Source organism: Numenius arquata, unplaced genomic scaffold (genome assembly GCF_964106895.1).
Source record: "Numenius arquata unplaced genomic scaffold, bNumArq3.hap1.1 HAP1_SCAFFOLD_853, whole genome shotgun sequence".
NCBI classification, from domain to species: domain Eukaryota; kingdom Metazoa; phylum Chordata; class Aves; order Charadriiformes; family Scolopacidae; genus Numenius; species Numenius arquata.
Genome location: NW_027415767.1, coordinates 18475 through 38199, shown reverse-complemented (window position 1 = coordinate 38199; position 19725 = coordinate 18475). Strand labels below are relative to the sequence as shown.

Below are 19725 nucleotides of genomic sequence, written 5' to 3'. Positions count from 1 at the left end.
TTCAAAATTTACTCTCCATGGGGTAAACAACCAAGTCAGCTGACGCTGGTTGCCACAGCAACGAGCATAAGCAAAAGCCTCTCTCACTGCCCAGTAAATTGGCTCTTCACCCCAAACCAGGACATCCAGGAACACTGAACAAGCTTGATGGTTCCTTGGTTGTATCATCAAGTGTGTGACTAAAGGATGGCTTTAAGAAGAGCCGGCAGAGTTTGGGAGTAGGCCAATGAGTGCAGATCTCAGTGTGATGGGCTTCCTGTCCATGACCTGCTCTGCATTGACTGGATGGAAGTGGGTGAGACCCTACCTCACTCTAGCAGTGGGATTCAGTCGCTGCCAACAGAAACGGATTCTATCAGACGTGCCACCTGGAGTGTCTTTCTTGCACCCACTCTGAACGCACATGCCTTTCCCTTAGGTCCCGTGCAGTCCCCACCAGCCACATGCAGTTGTGCTGGAGAGCCCTGGCATCTCCCGTAGCGCTGCAGGCCTGTCCAAGGCCAGTGAGGAGCTGCCCTGAATTAGGTTAGGCACTGGAGGGATGTCCATGAGACATCTGCCATTAGTCAGTGGTGATCTGGTACAGAGAGCTGATGGAGAAGATGGATGACGGCAACGGCAGTGACTACCTCTGGTCCCCTGACTACCGCAGTAGGCTCCCCTGGATGTAAGGAGCAGGGAAAGGTTCCCTTTTCCTAAAGGTGGGCATCTGCTGGTGGCTCAAAGACGATGCCTTACGTACTGCCCTGTCTCTATGAACTGCTTTAGTAGATCTTGCATTTCCCTGCACAGATCCTTACCCTCCATGGCAGGTTCTTCATCTCCCACCAGGAGGCGACACTTTGATGGATGAAGGGAGAAGTTCAATTGTCCTAAATGTGAGCACCTGCTGCTGGCCAAGGGAATTCTTCACGAATCTCAAAGATGATGCCTCCAGATACTGCCCTGTCTCTATGAACTGTTCTAGTAGATCTTGCAGTTCCCTGCATGTATTTTGGACCCCCTCTGACACCTGGAATGTCACCAGGTGTTTGAGCCAGAACAGCTCCCTGCTGGCTTCCATCTCCAGGAATCACCTTGAGAGCTGAGACTAGCAGCTCCCATGCAGCAGGTGCCTATTTTGTGCCCACCTCAACTGAGGCAAGAGGAATCCCATCTCCTGTGGCTTTGTGGAAGCTGTAGGTGAGACCTGAGTCCACTTCCAACCCAGGTCTACAAACGAAGGAGGAGATGCCTCGACTGACAAAGCTGGCTCCCCTTGCTCAGTGGGACAAAGGAGATCTGTCCCTGTCCAGGTTTCCTGTCTCATACCAGAAGGAACAAGCTCTTTGCTCTCTATGACAGGAGAAATGCCACAGCTGGAAAGAAGTGTCTCTCCAGAGGCGCAAGAGAGACCGCACATTATTACTTCAGTCTCGTTCCCAGTAGGTTCTACCAAGGCACAGGGACACCTCCAGGGAGCTCAGGGGGCACAGAGAAAGTGACGTCTTGGGCTGTTCCTCTGCTACCGGGCTCCTGGGATGGAGGGAGCTCCTGGCCATGGGGCAGCGCTGGCAGAGAGACAGCTCTGCCCAGGAGCAGCTCCTCTGCCAAGCGCAGCAGGGCTGAGGGCACTGCCTGCAGGCACCGAGGGGAGACAAGGGAAGTGAGAGAGATGTCAAAGGTAGTTGTGAGTGGAAGAATCCTGATTGTTCACTGTGGGAGAAACCTTCACAGCCTTTGACAGGGTAAGTGTCTGGCTGCAGGGCATTGACTCTGCAGTTGCTGGAGGGATCCAGAAGCTGCACAACCCACAGCCCGTGGGATCTGTAAGTACAACTGTCACAGTTGCTCTAGTGTAGAGGAGAAGGGGAACTTGTGGAGCGGGGCTTCCCTGCTGCCAGGGCAGAGGGACAGGGCATGATGTGTCTCTCTGGTGCAGTATAATGCAGAGAGGCTTCCTGGAGCAAGCTCCTTGGAGCAACCTTCCTGGAGCCGGCATAGCCCATGTCTAATTTTCTGTCAGGAAGGCTGTCAAGGATCCCTTGGTGTTGAGAAGGATGTGCTCAAGATCGGGGCATCCCCACCACACCAACAAAGGGAGAGGACTTGTCGGCTGCCTTCTCCCCGGGATGGCTGCAGGGCTGTGAAGGTGGGTGTGCAGCCAGGGGTGCCCAGGGCTGTCCTTCAGAGTAGGGTCCCCGTGTCCCAGGGAACTGTGTGCTGGGGCAATGAGTGGCTTGTAGTGTGGGGAGAAGCTGTGGAGGGAAGGAGTGATCCCAGTCTGGGCACAGAAGGGTCCTTCTGCAGTGGAGAGGATGCTGCGTGGGTCAGGTTTGCTCACAGCTCCAGCTCACCCCCAGGACATTTAAAGAGGGTCATTTTGAAGAAGCATTTCAAGGCAGCATTTACCTGAAAGAAGAGGAATCTGGGCTTTGAGATTTCCACTCTTGGTGGGCGGGATGGGCAGTGGGAGATGGGAATTTTCGTCTCCTTTCTGGAGAAGGCAATGAGACCCCGGTTCTGGTTAGATTTTCTCCGAGCCGCTCCTTGGCCCGTGCAGACCCAGAGATGCCCCTGGGCCATTCCCTGCTGCAGGAGGTGTCTGCAGGGCAGAGCTGAGCCCTCAGCAGGTGGGATGCAGCCTCTGGGCACTGAAAGGGAGGAGACATGGGGACAGAGAAACAGCCCCCGGCAGAGACAGTGCAGGCAGCAGAGACGTGGGCAGGGAGTGAGAGGGAGCTGCTACAGGAAAGGTGACGGGAGGGGGGATTCCCGCACCTCCCTGCCATCCCCTGCAGCGCAGATGTCTTCCCTGGAGCAACTCCCTGGTCTCCTCTCCCACACAGTAGAGACCCCAGCCCCTGAATATCCCGAGGACGTAGTCCTGAGTGTCCTTCCCAGCAGCCCAACCACCCAAGAGGAGAAATCCTGGAGTGTGTGGCTGTGTCTCCCTGTCCTGACTCTCTTGCCAGGAGAACTTTGACATATTCCCCCCTTGACCCTGCCGCCCTTGTTCTTCCCCTTCTTTTGGCTGTGGTGGGGGGGGTGAGGATTCAGGTGCAGCTCAGACACTGATGCTGAATGTCCTGTCATGCAGGTGTGTGCATGGAGGAAAAGTATCCTAATGAGGTTAATATTTTGGGCTGTGGTGACAGCAGTGTGTGGGGCTGGGAGTAAGCCGAACCTCTCATCAGGATACCCCATCTTCAGGATATTATTCTCTTTCCTCTGAGGGTGCTGTTGGGTGTCAACTGCCCTCCAGAAGGGCACAGCTCTCCCTTGACATATCTGTGTTTTCTAGGAGCCCTACAGAGTAGAGATGACAGTGCCAAGGCCATGTAAGTCCTGATGGAGGGCTGAATGTAGGCAGCTGCAATGAGCCTTATGTGACCCTGGGTGGGAGGGAGAGGTGAGATCCTACTTGGCACCAGTGAGATGGGGTGAAGGGTTGGTAGACGTCCACTTGTAAATTTGGCTGTTCTTCTCTCAAGAGCGTACATTTATTCTCAGTGGAGCATATGGTGTGATCAATCTTTCTCCAGCTCAAAGAGGTACCAGCCCAGTGTAGCTGAGAGCAATCGTCATGGACAGACGAGCTGTCCTCACTCCGAGGGACAGTCCCCTTGGCTCTTAGGAACCACGAGGTTTCGCTTGCGGTGTATAAGAAATGCCAAAGATCTCTGCCTTAAAAACACTCCTTGGGTGTCGTGGGGAAAACAAAAAGAAAACAAAGAAAAAAGTCCCTCAGCTCTGCTCTGCCATCAGGTGAACTGGGAGTGACAAAGCTGAAAAGCCCTTTGATGCCAGGAGAGGATTTAATCCGAGATCACCCTGAATTCCTGTTTAACTATTGCTGTAGGGCAGGACTGAATCCAGCAGTGCTCAGAGCTCCCTGGTGGATCACCAGCAAGCACCAACCAGAGTGTGCAAAAAGGACGTGCCAAAGGTCTTCCCAAAAGAGGAGAGGCAGTTGGGGTGGGTCTCTAAGAAAAATTGAATACGTTTACTTGAGAATAAACTGCCCTGTCTTCTCACTGACTTTAATTCCATGAACAGGTCTCAAATCCTAGGGTGAAGCAGATGTACAACAGCAGCTCTATCACCCACTTCCTCCTCCTGGAGTTTGCAGACACACGGGAGCCCATGACCCCAGCCACGGTCACCAGGCAGGCCAGGCAGGAGGGCAGGGCACGGACACAAAAGGACTTTCTTTGGATATCTTGGTTGTGTAGCAATGCTGGAAATATCCTTTGGGACACCTCCAGCACGAATGGTGGGAAGGGATTCTCCTGTCATGGGGAGTCTTTGGCCCATGCATAATCTCCAGCACCTCCAGTTTCTCTTCGTGGGGTAAGAGCTTGTGCTTTCTCCTCCTTTTTTCTCAGAGTTTGCCGGGAAACTCCCTCAGTTCTGCTGCAGTCTCCACCGAGTGCCCTTCTTGGAGTGTGAACAACCAAGCTGGAACTGGAGGGCTTCCAGAGCCCTAATGCCCAACTGGGAGAAGGAGTTAACATTAAGGGGAGCAGGCGATTCACCACCAACCACGATAAGGTCCCCTGCCCAGTGGAGGAAGGGAAGGCGGTGGATATACTTTTTCTGGATTTTAGTAAGGTTTTGTTAGCGTCCCTCAAAGCAGCCTTCTGGACAAGTTTCTCCAGGTAGACGGTGCGCTGGGTGAAGAAGTGGCTGAATGGCAGGGCTCAACCCACGTGTAGACCTTCAGAGTAAGACATCAAGAACTGTATGAAGCTCACACAGGCAGGAGATGCTCTCTCCTGGAAGGGTTATTTTTGCTATTGCCTATATAGCCACACAAGGCTGCCTTGCTCAAAGACACTCATCCATTTTTCGGGTCACATTAATCTGTACAAGCATAGATATCTGCAGTGCAGCGACAGGACACGCTTTCTAACCTTCCCAGGAACCTCCAACCCAAGCTTTCTCTCTGCACCCTCTTTGGAGATGAACCCGAGTAGAACAGCATGAGCAATTGCAGTTGGACATCTCAAGACCATCTCCACCTCGGAGCTAATACGGGGCACAGCCAAAGTGGAGGCCCAGGGAGGAGACGTTACAGAGCAGCCTTTTCTGTCGCTGCAATCTAAAGCCAAACATAGACTGAATTTGCTTATTTTCAGCTAAATCCTTGCCATTAGTTGTTGTTGTTCTTGTTCTCCCCCTCCCCACCTCCCCAAGCATAGCAGTTTTCCTTTGAGCTGCTAAAGCTCATTTCTCTGTTTCTCTCTGTTTGAAAGTTACCATCTGGAAGTTGCTCAGATCCTGCTAAAGATGCAAACGTCCATTATTCTGGTAGTCTAGCTATGCAGCTCCATCACCCACTTCCTCCTCCTGGAGTTTGCAGACACACGGGAGCTGCAGCTCTTGCACTTCTGGCTCTTCCTGGGCATCTACCTGGCTGCCCTCCTGGGAAACGCACTCATCATCACTGCCATAGCCTGTGACCACCGCCTCCACACCCCCATGTACTTCTTCCTCCTCAACCTCTCTGTTCTTGACCTGGGCTCCATCTCCACCCCTCTCCCCAAAGCCATGGCCAATTCTCTCTGGGACACCAGGACTATTTCCTACTGGGGATGTGCTGCACAGCTCTTTCTGTTTTCCTTCTTTATCGTAGCAGAGTTTAGTCTTCTGACTCCCATGGCCTATGACCGCTACGTGGCCATCTGCAAACCCCTGCACTACGGGACCCTCCTGGGCAGCAGAGCTTGTGTCCACATGGCAGCAGCTGCCTGGGGCAGTGGATTTCTCAATGCTCTCCTGCACACGGCCAATACATTTTCAATACCCCTCTGCCAGGGCAATGTCCTGGGCCGGTTCTTCTGTGAAATCCCCCAGATCCTCAAGCTCTCCTGCTCAGACTCAGACTACCTCAGGGAAGTTTGGCTTCTTGTGGTCAGTATCTGTCTAGGCTCTGGTTGTTTTGTTTTCATCGTGGTGTCCTATGTGCAGATCTTCAGGGCCGTGCTGAGGATCCCCTCTGACCAGGGACAACACAAAGCCTTTTCCACGTGCCTCCCTCACCTGGCCGTGGTCTCCCTTTTTATCAGCACTGCTATCTTCGCCTACTTGAAGCCCCCCTCCATCTCCTCATCACCCCTGGACCTGGCGGTGACTGTTCTTTACTCGGTGGTGCCTACAGCAGTGAACCCCCTCAACTACAGCATGAGGTACCCGGAGATCAAAGAAGCCATTAGGTGGCTGATTTCATGGACATTTTTCAAGAGTGACAAATTTGCCACCTCTCCCCACAAATGACTGTCACAGTATCTGATTACATCTTTTTTTTTAACTTGTTTTTTGCCCAATTTTATTTTTCATGACTGCTGCTGGTATTCTCATTCATGTTTATTTTATTTCTACTGAAAGATTTGCATTTGCACCTCACTGCACCTGAGACATGTACCTTCCCTTTGTCATCTGGTTCCCTTATAAAAGTGTATTTAAGACTGGTTCAGACACGCCCTCTTCCATAATACATATTTCTCTGTAATAAAACGGGATGTTCACAGCGCCGTGCTTTCATGCCAGGATCTTTCTCCCAACAGGCCTGAGAACTTCAGCCCTGAAGTTCACTTCCACCATGAGGTATGGAATGAAAAGCTCTTGTATCTTAGAGATGAAGGGCTGGATTTAGCAGTCACCAGTTGTTGTCTGGTGATTGGACCTGAGGGATGTACTCAGGGCTTTCACACAGGTTTCATTAGAACACCTGTCCTCTGGGAGGGGAATCTGGAGCAGTCTCGGAAGCCTGGTTTTTCTCCTGGCTCAGCATGTTAGATGGGTTGTGTTGGGATTGAAGAGGTCGACAAAGAAGGTGCCTCTCCCCTCTCCATGCAGTAGATGTGGGGCAGTCCAGAATCAGAGAATCACATTGCTGGCTCATGGTCATCCTTTTGTCCACCAGGACTCCCAGGGCTTTTTCCTCAGAGATGCCCTCCAGCAGGTCCAATCTAAAAGCTTCTAAACTCAGCCTCTAGTACTATGACTCAACGCCATTACTCCAGGAGATACTGACAGCATCACCAATGGAGCTATTGAGACTCCCGCCCACGAGATTTTCAGGGACAGAAGACATCAGCTACCATGAGCTCCTTCTTCACAAGTTTTTCTTTTATTATTTCTTTAAGGAACAATTTCACATTATTCCACATATGTACATTGGCATTATTCCTCTTCTCAAAGTCCTTCATGAATTCAAGATTTCCTTACAAACAGGTCTGATCTTTTAAATCCTAAGACAAATTTATCACTGTCAAGAAAATACTAGCAAAAGCCACCAGTTTTCAGTCCAGGTAGAAATCTTTCCATGTACCCACGTGAGATAAAAAAAAAAAAAAAAAAAAGAGGAAACGAGGACACTTTCTGCCACAAATCTTCTCCAAAGTGCTTCGAGGTAATGGTTATAATCAGAATAGGCAGACACAGAGAATCCATCAACTACACTGCCCTGGTTCCAGTGGGGATAGGGTTAATTCTCCCCAGGCTCTTACAGGGGGAGGGAGAGAATAATATCAGGCTCATCTGCAACAAGCTGTGGGGTATCACACCAGGGGCAGAGAGACAGGGTGCTAGTAAGGGCCTTCAGCCTGTTGCCCTGGGGCACGCTGGGGACACTGCACTGCAGTCAAAGTCTCATGGAGGTGAGCCAGCAGCTCCTGGAGTAGTTGAAGTCAACAGAGAAACCCCTGTGAGACACCTCAAGGGGTGTTCCCCTAAGAAGGTGGCACAGCCAACAGCCCAGCTGAAGTGCCTCTACACGAATGCACACAGCACGGGCAACAAACAGGAGGCGCTGGAAGCTACCTTGCTGCTGGAAAGCAATGATATAGTGGCCATCACTGAAAGCCGGTGGGATGAATCCTACGACTGGAGTGTGGCTATTGAGGGCTACAAGCTGTTCAGAAGGGACAAGAAAGGAAGGAGGGGCGGGGGGGTTGCCCTCTATGCTAGGGAATGGATAGAGGGTGAGGAGATGTCCCTAAAGCTCCTGAGCTGTATCAGAAAACCATTGCTGGTCGATGGAGGGAGGCGACCCTTCCCCTCTGCTCGGCACTGGTGAGACCACACCTGGGATGCTGGTGTTCGGTGCTGGGCTCCTCGGTACAAGAAAGTTATTGACCTACTAAAGCAAGTCTAGCAAAGGGCCACAGAGCTGGTTTAAGGGACTGGAGCATCTTTCACAGGAGGATGTTCAGTCTGGAGAAGAAAAGGCTCAGGGGGATCTTATTAATGTACATCAAACTCCATCCAACCGGCCCCTACGAGCCTCTACAGGCCCCTATGAGCCCCTGCATATGAGGCCCTACAGGCCCCTACAAGCCTCTACGGGCACTTACGGGCCCCTACGGACCCCTACGGGACCTGAAGAGACCCTACGAGCCCCTACGGACCCCTGCAGACCCCTACAAGTCCATACTAGCCCCTACAAGCCCCTACTAGCCCCTACGAGCTCCACCGGGCCCCTATGAGTTCCTACAAGGCCCTACAGGCTCCTACGAGGCCCTAGGGACCCCTACCAGCCCCTACGGGCCCCTATGAGCCAATACAGGATCCTACAGGCCCCTACAAGCCCCTACCGGCCCCTAAAGGCCACTACCAGCCCCTACGAGCCCCTACCCCTACGAGGCCTTACGGGCCCCTACCAGCCCCGACAAGCCCCTGCAGGCCCCTACAGGCCAGTACGGGTCTCTACTGGCCCCTACGGGCCCCTCCGAGCACCTATGAGCCCATACAGGGACCTACAGGCCCCTACGAGCGCCTAATGGCCTCCTACGGGCCCATACGAGCCTATACTGGCCCCTATGAACCCCTATGAGGCCTTACGAGTCCCTACAATCCCCTACCAGCCCTGACGAGCCCCTGTGAGCCCCTACAGGCACCTACAAGCCCCTACGGACCCCTACCAGCCTCGACGGGCCCCTATGAGCCACTACCAGCCCCTATGAACCCGTACGAGCCTCTACTGACCCGTATAGGCCCCTACGAACCCCTACGAGGCCCTACGGGCCCCTACCAGCCCCTACGGGTCTCTACAAGCCCCTATGAGCCCCTACAGGTCCCTACGGACCCCTATGAGCCCCTAAAAGCCTCTGTGGGACCCTACGAGACCCTGCAAGCCTCTACGGGCCCTTATGGGCCCCTACGAGCCCCTATGGGCTCCTGCAGACCCCTACGGGTCCTCCTAGCCCCTACGAGCCCCTATGAGCCCTTATGGGCCCCTATGAGCTCCACCAGCCCCCAGTGGGCACCTACAGACCTCTACGGGCCCCTGTAAGCCCCAGCGGGCCCCTACGAGCCCCGATGAAACCCTACGGGTTCCTACAGGCCATTACAGTCCCCTATGAGCCCCTACAAGACCATACAGGATCGTACGGGCCCCTACGAGCCTCTACCGGCCCCTACAGGTTCCTACCAGCCCCTACAAGCCTCTATGGGCCCCTGCAGGCCCCTACGAGCCCCTCCAGACCCCTTTGAGCCCCGACAGGCCCCTAGGAGCCTCTACTGGCCCCTACGAACACCTACGAGGCCTTACAGGCCCCTACCAGCCGCTACGGGACCCTACGAGCCCCCATGGGCCCCTACGAGTCCCTACGGGCCCCTACTGGCCCCGACGAGCCCCTACGGGTCCCTACAAACCCCTACGGGCCCCTACAAAACCCCATGAGGCCCTACGGGCCCCTACAAACCCCTGTGGTTCCCTACGAGCCACGACAAGGCTCTACAAGCCCCTACGGTCCTCTACAAGCCCCTACGAGCCCCTACAGTCCCTGCAGACCCCTACGAGCCCCTACAAGGCTTTACGGGCTCCTACGAGTCCCGACGAGCCCACATGGGCCCCTACAGGCCGGTATGGGCCCCTATGAGCCCATACAGGATCCTACGGGCCCCCTACGAGCCCCTAACGGCCCCTACAGGCCCCTATGGTCCCCTATGGTCCCCTACAGATTCCTATGAACCTCAACAAGACCCTATGAGCCTCTACGGGCCCCTGCAGACCCCTATGGGTCCCTACGAACCCCTACGAGCCCCTACAAGACCTTACGGGTCCCTACGAGCCCCGACAAGGCCCTACGGGCCCCTACAGGCCGCTACAGGACCCTATGAGCCTCTATGTGCCCCTATGAGCCCCTATGGGCCACCCACGAGCCCCAGCAAACCATACGGGCCCCTACCGGCCCCTATGGGCCTCTACGAGACCCTACCAACCCCTGCAAGCCTGTACGGGCCCCTATGAGCCTCTACGGACCCCTATGGGCCCGGAAGAGCCCCTACGAGCTCCTAGGGGCCCCTACTGATCGAGCCCCTACGGGCCCCTACTGACCCCTATGATCCCCTACAGGACTCGACGGGCCCCTACAAGCACCTACGGGCCCCTATGAGTCCCTGCAGGCCCCTACCGGCCCCTACCAGACCCTAGAGACCCTGCGAGCCCCTATAAACCCCTAAGGGCCCCCACAAGCCTCTATGGGCCCCAGCAAACCCCTGGGGGGGGTCTGTATGGTCCCATAGGGGCCTGTAGAGGCCAGTAGAGGCTCGTAGGGGCTCCTAGGGGCTCGTAGGCTGTCACCTTGGGTGTGGGAGTCACCTCCGGCCATTCGGAATTTTTGCAGGCCGGTGCTGGGAAAAAGTGAAAAAAAGGTGGTTTTGAGGCTGGAGTGGCCAGGAAAGGCCGCAGCCCCAAAGTCTGGGTGGCAACGCAAGTAGTTCCCAGAGACATTCAAAAAAAGCAAGAGTTGTTCCTTCTATCATTTTGGGGGTGGGATTCACCTCTGGACGTTTGGAATTTTTGGAGCCCAGTGCTGGGAAAAAGGGGAAAAAAAGGTGTTTTTGAGGCTCGAGTGGCCAGGAAAGGCCGCAGCCCCAAAGTTTAGCTGGCAACGCAAGTAGCAAAAATCGTGGGGGGGGAAGGGGGGGGAGGAGACACCATGGGGTCAGAGGACACCAGGGGTCGTCATCGGCGGGGGGTGGGGTGGGGGGTGGGGTGGGGGGTCAGAGGTCAGGGGGTCAGAGGTCAGAGGGTCACCCTACCTGCAGGGCTGTAGGTGCCCGGGGGGATGATGTGGCCCCTCAGCTCCATCTTGGGGGGGGGGGGGGGGGGGGGCCGGGGTGGGCGCCCATCGGCTCCAGGTGCTGCGGGGACGGGGATGACGACACACACACAGGTGTCTGGGGGGGGGACCCGAGTGTCTGGGTGACGGGGGGGGGGGGGGGGGCGGCGGACCCCAGCATCCAGGGCAGGGGGGACAACCCAGGTGTCTGGGGGGGCCCCAGGTATCCGTGGAGGAACCAGGTATCCGCGTTGGGAGGGGGGACACCCCCAGGCATCCGGTGCCCCCCACCCCCAAGATGCCAGGGGACCCAGGTGTCCGGACAGGGGTCAGGGGTCAGGTCCCCGTGTGTCCCCCCCTCTCCCCACCTCCCACCCGCACTCACTTCCCGGCTTTTCCTCCCGCTTCCGCCTCCCCAGCCCCTCCCCCGGTGACCTGGGTGCCCCCCCCCACCCCCCCCACTTTCAGCCCCCCCAAAGGGACCCAGGCATCCAGGGGTCGTGTCCCCCCCTTCCCCCAAGAGGCACCCAGGCATCCGGGGGTCTTCCCCCCCCCCCCAAAAAAAAGCCCCAGGCCCAGCTCAGCCCCCCCCAAGCCTCATGGTGGGGGGGGAAGGGAGAAGGGCTCGGATGCCTGGGTGCCCCCCCCCCCCCCTTCCTTCCCCCTTACCTTAACCCAGGGGGGGCGTCGTGGCCGGGGGGACTCCCGCCACCCCCACGGCTGGGTGGGACCCAGGCGTCCGGGTTGGGGCGGGGGGGGGGGATGAGTCCTACAACCCCCCCACCCACCCAGGGGACCCCAGGGGCTCCGGGAATCCCTTCTCCCCCCCCTGCCCCCCCCCCCCCCCCCCCCCCCGCCGGCTCCGAGGGGAACCCAGGGGTCCGGGTTCGGGGGGGGTGGGGGGTGTGTGTCGCTCCCCCCAACCCCCCGAAAAGGGACCCAGGCGTCCGGGCCGGGTGTCGGGGTCCCCCCTGTTTCCCCCCCCTCCACCCTGTGATGTCACTTCCTGCCAGCTCCCCCTCCCCCCCCCCCATCGCCCAACGCTTCCTGCCTCAGCCCCACAGCCCCCTGCTCGGGGCACCCCCGGGACACCCCCCCACCCCCAATAGGGACCCCCGCCCCGACACCCCTCGGTCTCTGCAGTGACCCCCGGAACCCCCCCATCACCGCCACCCCACGGCAGCCCCCAGCCCCACGGCCCTTCCAGGCCTGGGGGGAGCCCCAGCCCCACAGCAATTCACAGCCCCCTCTGCCCCGTAGCACCCCGCCACGTAGCCCCATAGGGCTCCCCCCACCCCCCAGACCCATAGCAGCTCCCTGAGCCCCGGAGTTCCTCCCCTGGCCCCATAGAGAGCCCCTGAGCGGCGCCGTGGGGCGTGGGGGGCGGCGATGTCCCGTGGGGCGGCCGAGGGGGCCCCCGCGCCCCCCGGCCCCCCCCCAGCGCCGCCCCCCAACCGCCCCACGGTCTACGTCCTGCTGGAGGGGCCCAGCACCCCTGAAACCCTCCGGCTGCTCAGGTGAGGGGGGGGTCGCATAACCCCGGGGGGGGGTCCCATGGTGGAGTGGGGGGGTGGGAGAGGGGTGGGAGGTTGATGGGGGGGGGACACGGGGGGGCTGAGGGGGTTGGGGGGCATCTGGGGGGGTCCAGGAGGTATCTGGGGGGGGAAGTTGCGTGGGGAATGGGAGGGATTTTGGGGGGTCTCCAGGGGGTCTGGGGGAATTCAGAAGGGACTGGGGGGCTGTGGGAGATGGGGGGGGTCCCGGGGTATGGCTGTGGGGGGGGCCTAGGAAGGGGGAACTGGGGCACTTGTGGGCTGGGGGGGGATTTGGAGGGCTGTGGGGGGGATCTGGGGGGCTATGGTCCTGGGGGGGGAGGGCTGTGTTGGGGATCTGGGGGTCTGTGAGTGGCATCTGAGGGGCTATGGTCCGGGGGGGGGGGCTGTGTTGGGGATCTGGGGGACTATGGTCCTGGGGTGAGCTGTGTTGGGGATCTGGGGGGGCTGTGTTGGGGATCTGGGGGGCTACAGGGCTGGTGGGGGGCTGGGGGGGGGATGTGGGGAGGCTGTGGGTGGGACCTGGGGGGCTATGGTCTTGGGGGGGGCTGTGTCGGGGATCTGGGGGGGCTGTGTTGGGGATCTGGGGGGCTATGGTCCTGGGGGGGGCTGTGGGTGGGACCTGGGGGGCTATGGTCCTAGGGGGGGCTGTGGGGGGGATCTGGGGGGGACTGTGGCCCTGGGGGGGGCTGTGGGGCCGGCAGGATCTGACACACCCCCCCCTCCTGGGACAGCCTGAGCTCGGTGCTGCCCGAGTCGGGGATCGTGGCCGACATCGAGTGGGAGCCGCCCGGGGGGGGCACCCCCAGCGACACCCCCAGTGACCCTCCCAGGGACCCCCCCGGAGACACCCCCGGGACCCCCGCAGACCCCCCTGGCACCTTCTACTGCCTGAAGAGCCAGCCCCTGCCCCACAGGTACCTGTGACCCCCCCCCAAATCCCCTCTCCCAACCCCTTGCCCCCCCCCACCTCCTTTGTTGCCATTAACCTCTTCCTCCGCAGCGCGGGACCGGCCCCCCCAGCAGCCATGGCGGCCCCCCCCGCGGCCCCCCCCCTCTTCCCGGGTGCTGCTGCGGCAGCAGCTGATGCGGGCGCAGGCGCAGGAGCAGGAGCAGAGGGAGAGGAGGGGCCCCCCCGGGCCCCCCCCGGCCCCCGGCCCCTCTCCCGCCATCGCCGTCGGTGCCCCCCAACCCCGGGCACCCCCCCACGTGCCCCCCGAGGTGCTCAAGGTGAGGCCCCATGGAAAAAGATGGGGGGGGACATGACGGGAATGTGGTGGGGTGCTGGAGGGGCTTGGGGGGGGGGGGCTGGTGTGGATGGGAAATGGGGGACCCCAGTGTGGGGGCTTGGGGGGGGGGAAGGGGGGGGGCAGGGAGAGTATGGGGGAGTCCCAGGGGCGGGGGGATATGGGCGGCTCTGAGATGGGGAGATATGGGGGGCTCTGGGGCAGAGGGACATACTGGGGGGACCAGGGTTGGGGAACATTGGGGGGGTTGTGGGGCAGGGGTATATGGGGGGGCTGAGGGGCAGGGGGACATGAGGGGGCTCAAGGCGGGAGGATATGGGGGGGCCCAGGGTCGGGGGACATGGGGGGGGCTGTGGAGCAGGGGCATATGGGGGGTTCTGGGGCAGGGGGACATGGGGGGGCTCTGGGCAGGGGCATATGGGGGGGCTGTGGGGCAGGGGAACATGTGGGCAGCCTGCTGTCAATCGGGGGGGCTCTGGGCCTTGGGCAAAGGGAGTGCTCGCACACACCCCCCCGGCCCTGATGCCCCCCCCCCCCCCCAGGTGCAGACCCACCTGGAGAACCCCACGCGTTACCACCTGCGGGCGGCCCAGCGGCAGCAGGTCCGGCAGTACCTCACCTCCGCCCTGGGCCGGGGACCCCCCAGCCCCCCGGGACCCCCCCCGGCCCCCCCCGCCCCCCACAGCCCCCTCGCCCTCCTCCACATCGGCCCCGGCTCCGAGAAAGAGGTGAGGGGGATGGGGCAGTGACCCTGACGGGGGGAGGGGGGAGGGGGGCCACGGTGCGAGGTGGGGGAGAGGATGTGATGTCACAGAGAGGCTGTGATGTCACAAGGAGGGGTTGTGATGTCATGGAGAAGCTGTGAGGTCACGGAGAGGCTGTGATGTCACAAGGAGGGGGTTGTGATGTCACAAGGAGGGGGTTGTGATGTCCCATGGAGGAGCTGTGATGTCACAGAGAGGCTGTGATGTCACGCGGAAGGGCTGTGATGTCACAGAGAAGCTGTGATGTCACAAAGAGGGGGTTGTGATGTCACAAGGAGGAGCTGTGATGTCACATGGAGGGGTTGTGATGTCACGAGGGGGTTGTGATGTCACAAGGAGAAGCTCTGATGTCACAATGAGGGGTTGTGATATCACAAGGAGGAGCTGTGATGTCACATGGAGGGGTTGTGATGTCACAAGGAGAAGCTGTGATGTCACATGGAGCAGCTGTGATGTCATGGAGAGGCTGTGATTCACAAGGAGGGGGTTGTGATGTCACATGGAGGGGTTGTGATGTCACAAGGAGAAGCTGTGATGTCACATGGAGCAGCTGTGATGTCATGGAGAGGCTGTGATTCACAAGGAGGGGGTTGTGATGTCACATGGAGGGGCTGTGATGTCATGGAGAGGCTGTGATGTCACGAGAAGGGGATTGTGATGTCACAAGGAGGAGCTGTGATGTCACATGGAGGGGTTGTGATGTCACGAGGGGGTTGTGATGTCACAAGGAGAAGCTCTGATGTCACAATGAGGGGTTGTGATATCACAAGGAGGAGCTGTGATGTCACATGGAGGGGTTGTGATGTCACATGGAGGGGCTGTGATGTCATGGAGAGGCTGTGATGTCACGAGAAGGGGATTGTGATGTCACAAGGAGGAGCTGTGATGTCACATGGAGGGGTTGTGATGTCACGAGGGGGTTGTGATGTCACAAGGAGAAGCTCTGATGTCACAATGAGGGGTTGTGATATCACAAGGAGGAGCTGTGATGTCACATGGAGGGGTTGTGATGTCACATGGAGCAGCTGTGATGTCACGGAGAGGCTGTGATGTCACAAGGAGGGGGTTGTGATGTCCTGTGGAGGAGCTGTGATGTCATGAGGGGAGCATTGTGATGTCACACGAGGGGGCTGTGATGTCATGAGGAGGGGGTTGTGATGTCACATGGACGGGCTGTGATGTCACGGAGAGGGGGTTGTGATGTCACATGGAGCAGCTGTGATGTCACGGAGAGGCTGTGATGTCACGAGGAGAGGGTTGTGATGTCACGAGGGGAGGGTTGTCATGTCACATGGAGGGGCTGCGATCCCGCGTTTGGGGGGGGCTATGATGTCACGGGGAGGCTGTGATGTCACAGGGGGTGGGGGGGGCTGTGATGTCAGAGGGGCGGGGCTGTGATGCAACATGAGGACAGCGTGATGTCACCCCCGGGGAACGTCGGGCGTGGCGCCGGGGGGGGGGGGGAGGGGAGGGGGTGAGGCGGCGCAGAGGCAGTGACGCAATGCTATGACGTCACAGGGAGCCAGGTGGAGGGAGGGGCGGGGGGGGGGGTGTGTGTGTGTGACATCACGCCGGGGATGGGTATTTGGGGTTGTCTACCCTCCTCCTGCAGATCGATGATGTCATCGATGAGATCATCAGCCTGGAATCCAGCTACGACGAGATGCTCAGCTTCGGCCCGGCCGAGGGCGGGCTCCAGCTCCCGAACACGGTGCGCTGCCCCTTTAAGGGCTTCGGGGGTGGGGCACAGCCTGGCTGGGGGGGTGTGGCTTCGTGGAGCCCCTCCCACAGGAGCCACAGGGGGCGTGGCCTCCACCCCATATAAAGCAGTAGGATGGGGTGTTGCCATATAAGGGCAGGGGCGGTGCTGGGGGAGTGACCTGGGGCCAGTGGGCGTGGTCTGTCCCTCCCCATTTGGTCTAGGGTGGGTGGGGCCTGCCCAAGGGGGTGTGGCCAAAAGCAGGGTGGAGCTTTGGGGGGTGGTTGAGTGCGAGGGGCGTGGCTTGAATGGATGTGGGCGTGGTCTTGGCACCTGTGGGCGTGGCCTGTTCGCCTCCCAGCCTGGCCAAGGAGAACTGGACCCACACGGGGTGGGGGTGGTTTGAGGGGGGGGGGGGGAGCGTGACCAGGGATGGGTGGGTGTGGCCTGTGGGGGCGTGGCCATGCTGACCCCACCCTCACCGGCAGCTCCCCGCCCCCGGGCCTCTCCTGGAGGTGTTCAGCCCCCCCCAGGGGGGCAGCAGCTCCTGCCCTGCTGAGCTGCCCCGCGTCAAGGCCGAGCTCTCAGGTACGGAGGGTCCTAAGGGGGGAATTGGGGGGGGGTGTCCCGGGGGGGGCTGGGAGGGCCTGGGTGTGTCCCTATGGGGCCGGGGAGGGGTCCTATGGGGTGTCTGTGGGTACTTGGAGGGTCCTTATTGGGTCAGGACGGGGCCCAGGGGGTGCTATGGGGTGTGTGTGGGTCTTTGGGGGGGTCCCTATTGGGCCGGGGAGGGTCTCAGGGGGTCCTATGGGGTGGGGGGGGACACCTTATGTGGCTGGAAGGGATTTGGGGGGGGGTGTCACTATGGCGAGGAGGGGTCTCTGGAGGGTCCCAGATGTCCCTGTGGGGTCCAGGAGCGTCCTGGGGGGTTGCTATGGGGCTAGGTGGAGGACTATGGGGCAGAAAGGATTCGGGAAGGGTCCTTGGGGAGGACCTATGGGGCAGGGAGGCTCAAGAGGGTCCCTGTGGGGTGGGGAGGGGTTGGGGTCCCACCCTGGGGGGGGGGTGTTGACTGTTCCTCCCCCCAGAAACGGAGGCCAAGGCGCTGCTGAAGGAGCGACAGAAGAAGGACAACCACAACCTGAGTGAGCTGGGGGGCAAAAGAGGGGGTTGGGGTCTTGGGGAGGGGGGAGGGGGGGCCACTGTGGGTCTGACGTGTTCCCCCTCCCCCCGCAGTCGAGCGGCGCCGACGGTTCAACATCAACGACCGCATCAAGGAACTGGGGACCCTCATCCCCAAATCCAACGACCCGTGAGTTGGGGGATCCCCGCTCCCCAAGGGACCCCAGAGGCCGGGTGGGCACCGGGGACCCCATGGCGGATCCTGGGAGGGACGCTGGCGCCTGGGGGGGGGGTCCCCATGGCCGGTCCCAGTGGGACCCAGGCACCCCGATGCCGGCAGGGAGATGCGCTGGAACAAGGGCACCATCCTGAAGGCCTCAGTGGATTACATCCGCAAGCTGCAGAAGGAGACGCAGCGCTCCCGCGAGCTCGAGCTGCACCAGCAGCGCCTGGAGCAGACGAACCGCAGCCTCCAGCTCCGCGTCCAGGTCCCGGCAGGGGGCAGGGGGTGGGGTGGGGGTGGGGACTGGGAGGGCTGGAGTGGAGAGGGAGCGACTATGGGGATGGGGAGGTGTTTTATGGGGCTGGGAAAGGTGGAATTGAGGGGTCTGTGGGGCTGGAGAGGAGCTGGGAGGCTCTGTGGGGCTGGGTCAGGGGGCTACGGGGGTCACAGGTGGGCAGGCTGGGGGTTTTGGGGGGCTCTGTGGGCCTGGGGCAGGTAGAAATGGGGGGCTCTGGGAGTGTTACAGGGTCTTCAGTCACCTGGAGGGGGTGCCTGTGGGGTCAGGGGGAGCAGAACCAGGGGAATGGGGGGGTTATTGTGAGGCTGGTTGGGTTGAGCTGGGGTCGGGGGGGTAATCTATGGGGCTAGGGGGCCCCTGGGTCGCTGACCCCCCCCCTTTCCCCCTCAGGAGCTGGAGCTGCAGGCGCAGCTGCATGGGCTCCCCCTGAGCCCTCCAGCAGCACCAGCGGCAGAGGGGGGGTGCGAGGAGGCCCCTGGGGGCCCCCCCTTCCCCCCGGGGGGCCCCCCCACTCCCCAGTGCCTCCTGGACCTGGCGTTGGCTGACGACCTGCCCCCGGGGTTGGGCCTGCCCCTGAGCCTGGGGGGGCCCGAAGGGAGCCTGGACGACATCCTGATGGATGACGGTGGGGGACTGTCACCCCTTGGCCCCCCCGGCGCCCTCCTCGCCTCCCCCGGGCCCTCCCGCGCCTCCAGCCCCCACAGCAGCCTCAGCATGGAGGATGACTCCTGAGCGCCACCCGCGCTGCCCCTTTAAGGACCCTCGGACGTGGCCCTTTTAAGGCCCCTCCCCACCGCATGGCCCTTTTAAGGACTCCCATGCACCCCTTGAGGCCCCCCCACCCCAACACCCCCCATGGCTGTTTCAGGTGGGCCCTACAGGGTGCCGTTTTAGGGCTCTTAAAACGGACAAGCCCTTTTAAAAGGCAGCACTGAGCTGTTAATGTGCCCCCGTTGGCGTTGCCCTTTTAAGATGCTCAGTTGGTGGACATCCCCCTCCTTAAAGGACCTCGGCTGGGAATGGCCCTTTTAAGGCGGTCCCACCATGTGGCCCTTTTAAGGCACTGGCATGGGCCCTACTGGGGAGTGGCCCTTTTAAGGTTTCTCTCCAGCCCCGCCCCCAGGGTAAAGCCCCGCCCCTCAGGGAAATGCCCCGCCCCGTGGAGAGGCCCCGCCCCCGGCTGGCCCCGCCCTCCTTCCCAGCTCTCCTCCAATCAGGGGCCTCCTGGGGGCTGGGCCCTCAGGCATGAAGCCCCTCCCCTTTCTCCCCCTCCCGCTGTCACTCACACACGCCCCGCCCACCGCACTAACGCCCCGCCCTCTTTTAGAGGCCCCGCCCACCGGCCCCACTTAAAGAGGCCGTTCCCCCCCCTTTGTCCTGCCCCCCCCCCCTTTTCGATTTTGTACGGAAACTGTCAGGTGGGAAATAAACGTTTGTTAACGAGGAGCCGCCCGGTGCTATGGGGCGAGGGGGGGGTCTCTATGGGGCCTGCGATACCTGAGGGGGGGCCCTATAGGGCTGAGGGGGCCTATAGCGGCCTACGGCGCCGCGGGGAGGCGGGGGGAGCACAGTCTCTATGGTTCCCGGCGGGGGCCGCTCTGGTCGCCGGGGAGGACCCGAACTCTATGGCGGCGGGCGGCGTGATGTCACTTCCGCTTCTCTACTGCTCCTAGCGCTTCCTACCGCTCCCCGCCCTTCCTCCGCCTAGAGCGCCTACTTCCGGTTCCGGCCGCTGCCTTTTCCCCCAGCAGCCTAGAGCGTCAACTTC

At 60.4% G+C, this 19725-nt stretch overlaps 2 protein-coding genes across 2 annotated transcripts; both read left to right on the top strand.

Annotated features, from left to right (window-relative positions):
- Positions 1 to 602: 602 nt before the first annotated feature.
- LOC141478973 (olfactory receptor 14C36-like) lies at positions 603 to 6258 on the top strand. Its single transcript, XM_074167908.1, has 3 exons — positions 603 to 667; positions 4053 to 4152; positions 5302 to 6258. The coding sequence occupies exons 1-3, from the start codon at positions 603 to 605 to the stop codon at positions 6256 to 6258; spliced, it is 1122 nt and encodes a 373-aa protein (XP_074024009.1).
- A 6182-nt stretch (positions 6259 to 12440) lies between these two features.
- On the top strand, positions 12441 to 19395 carry LOC141478971 (transcription factor E3-like). Its single transcript, XM_074167906.1, is given in 11 exon segments — positions 12441 to 12568; positions 13339 to 13521; positions 13608 to 13653; positions 13655 to 13834; positions 14394 to 14579; positions 16228 to 16326; positions 16803 to 16902; positions 17403 to 17459; positions 17551 to 17626; positions 17777 to 17924; positions 18348 to 19395. Coding segments are annotated over 11 exon segments (1545 nt in total). The 3' UTR covers positions 18690 to 19395.
- The last annotated feature ends 330 nt before the right edge of the window (positions 19396 to 19725 follow it).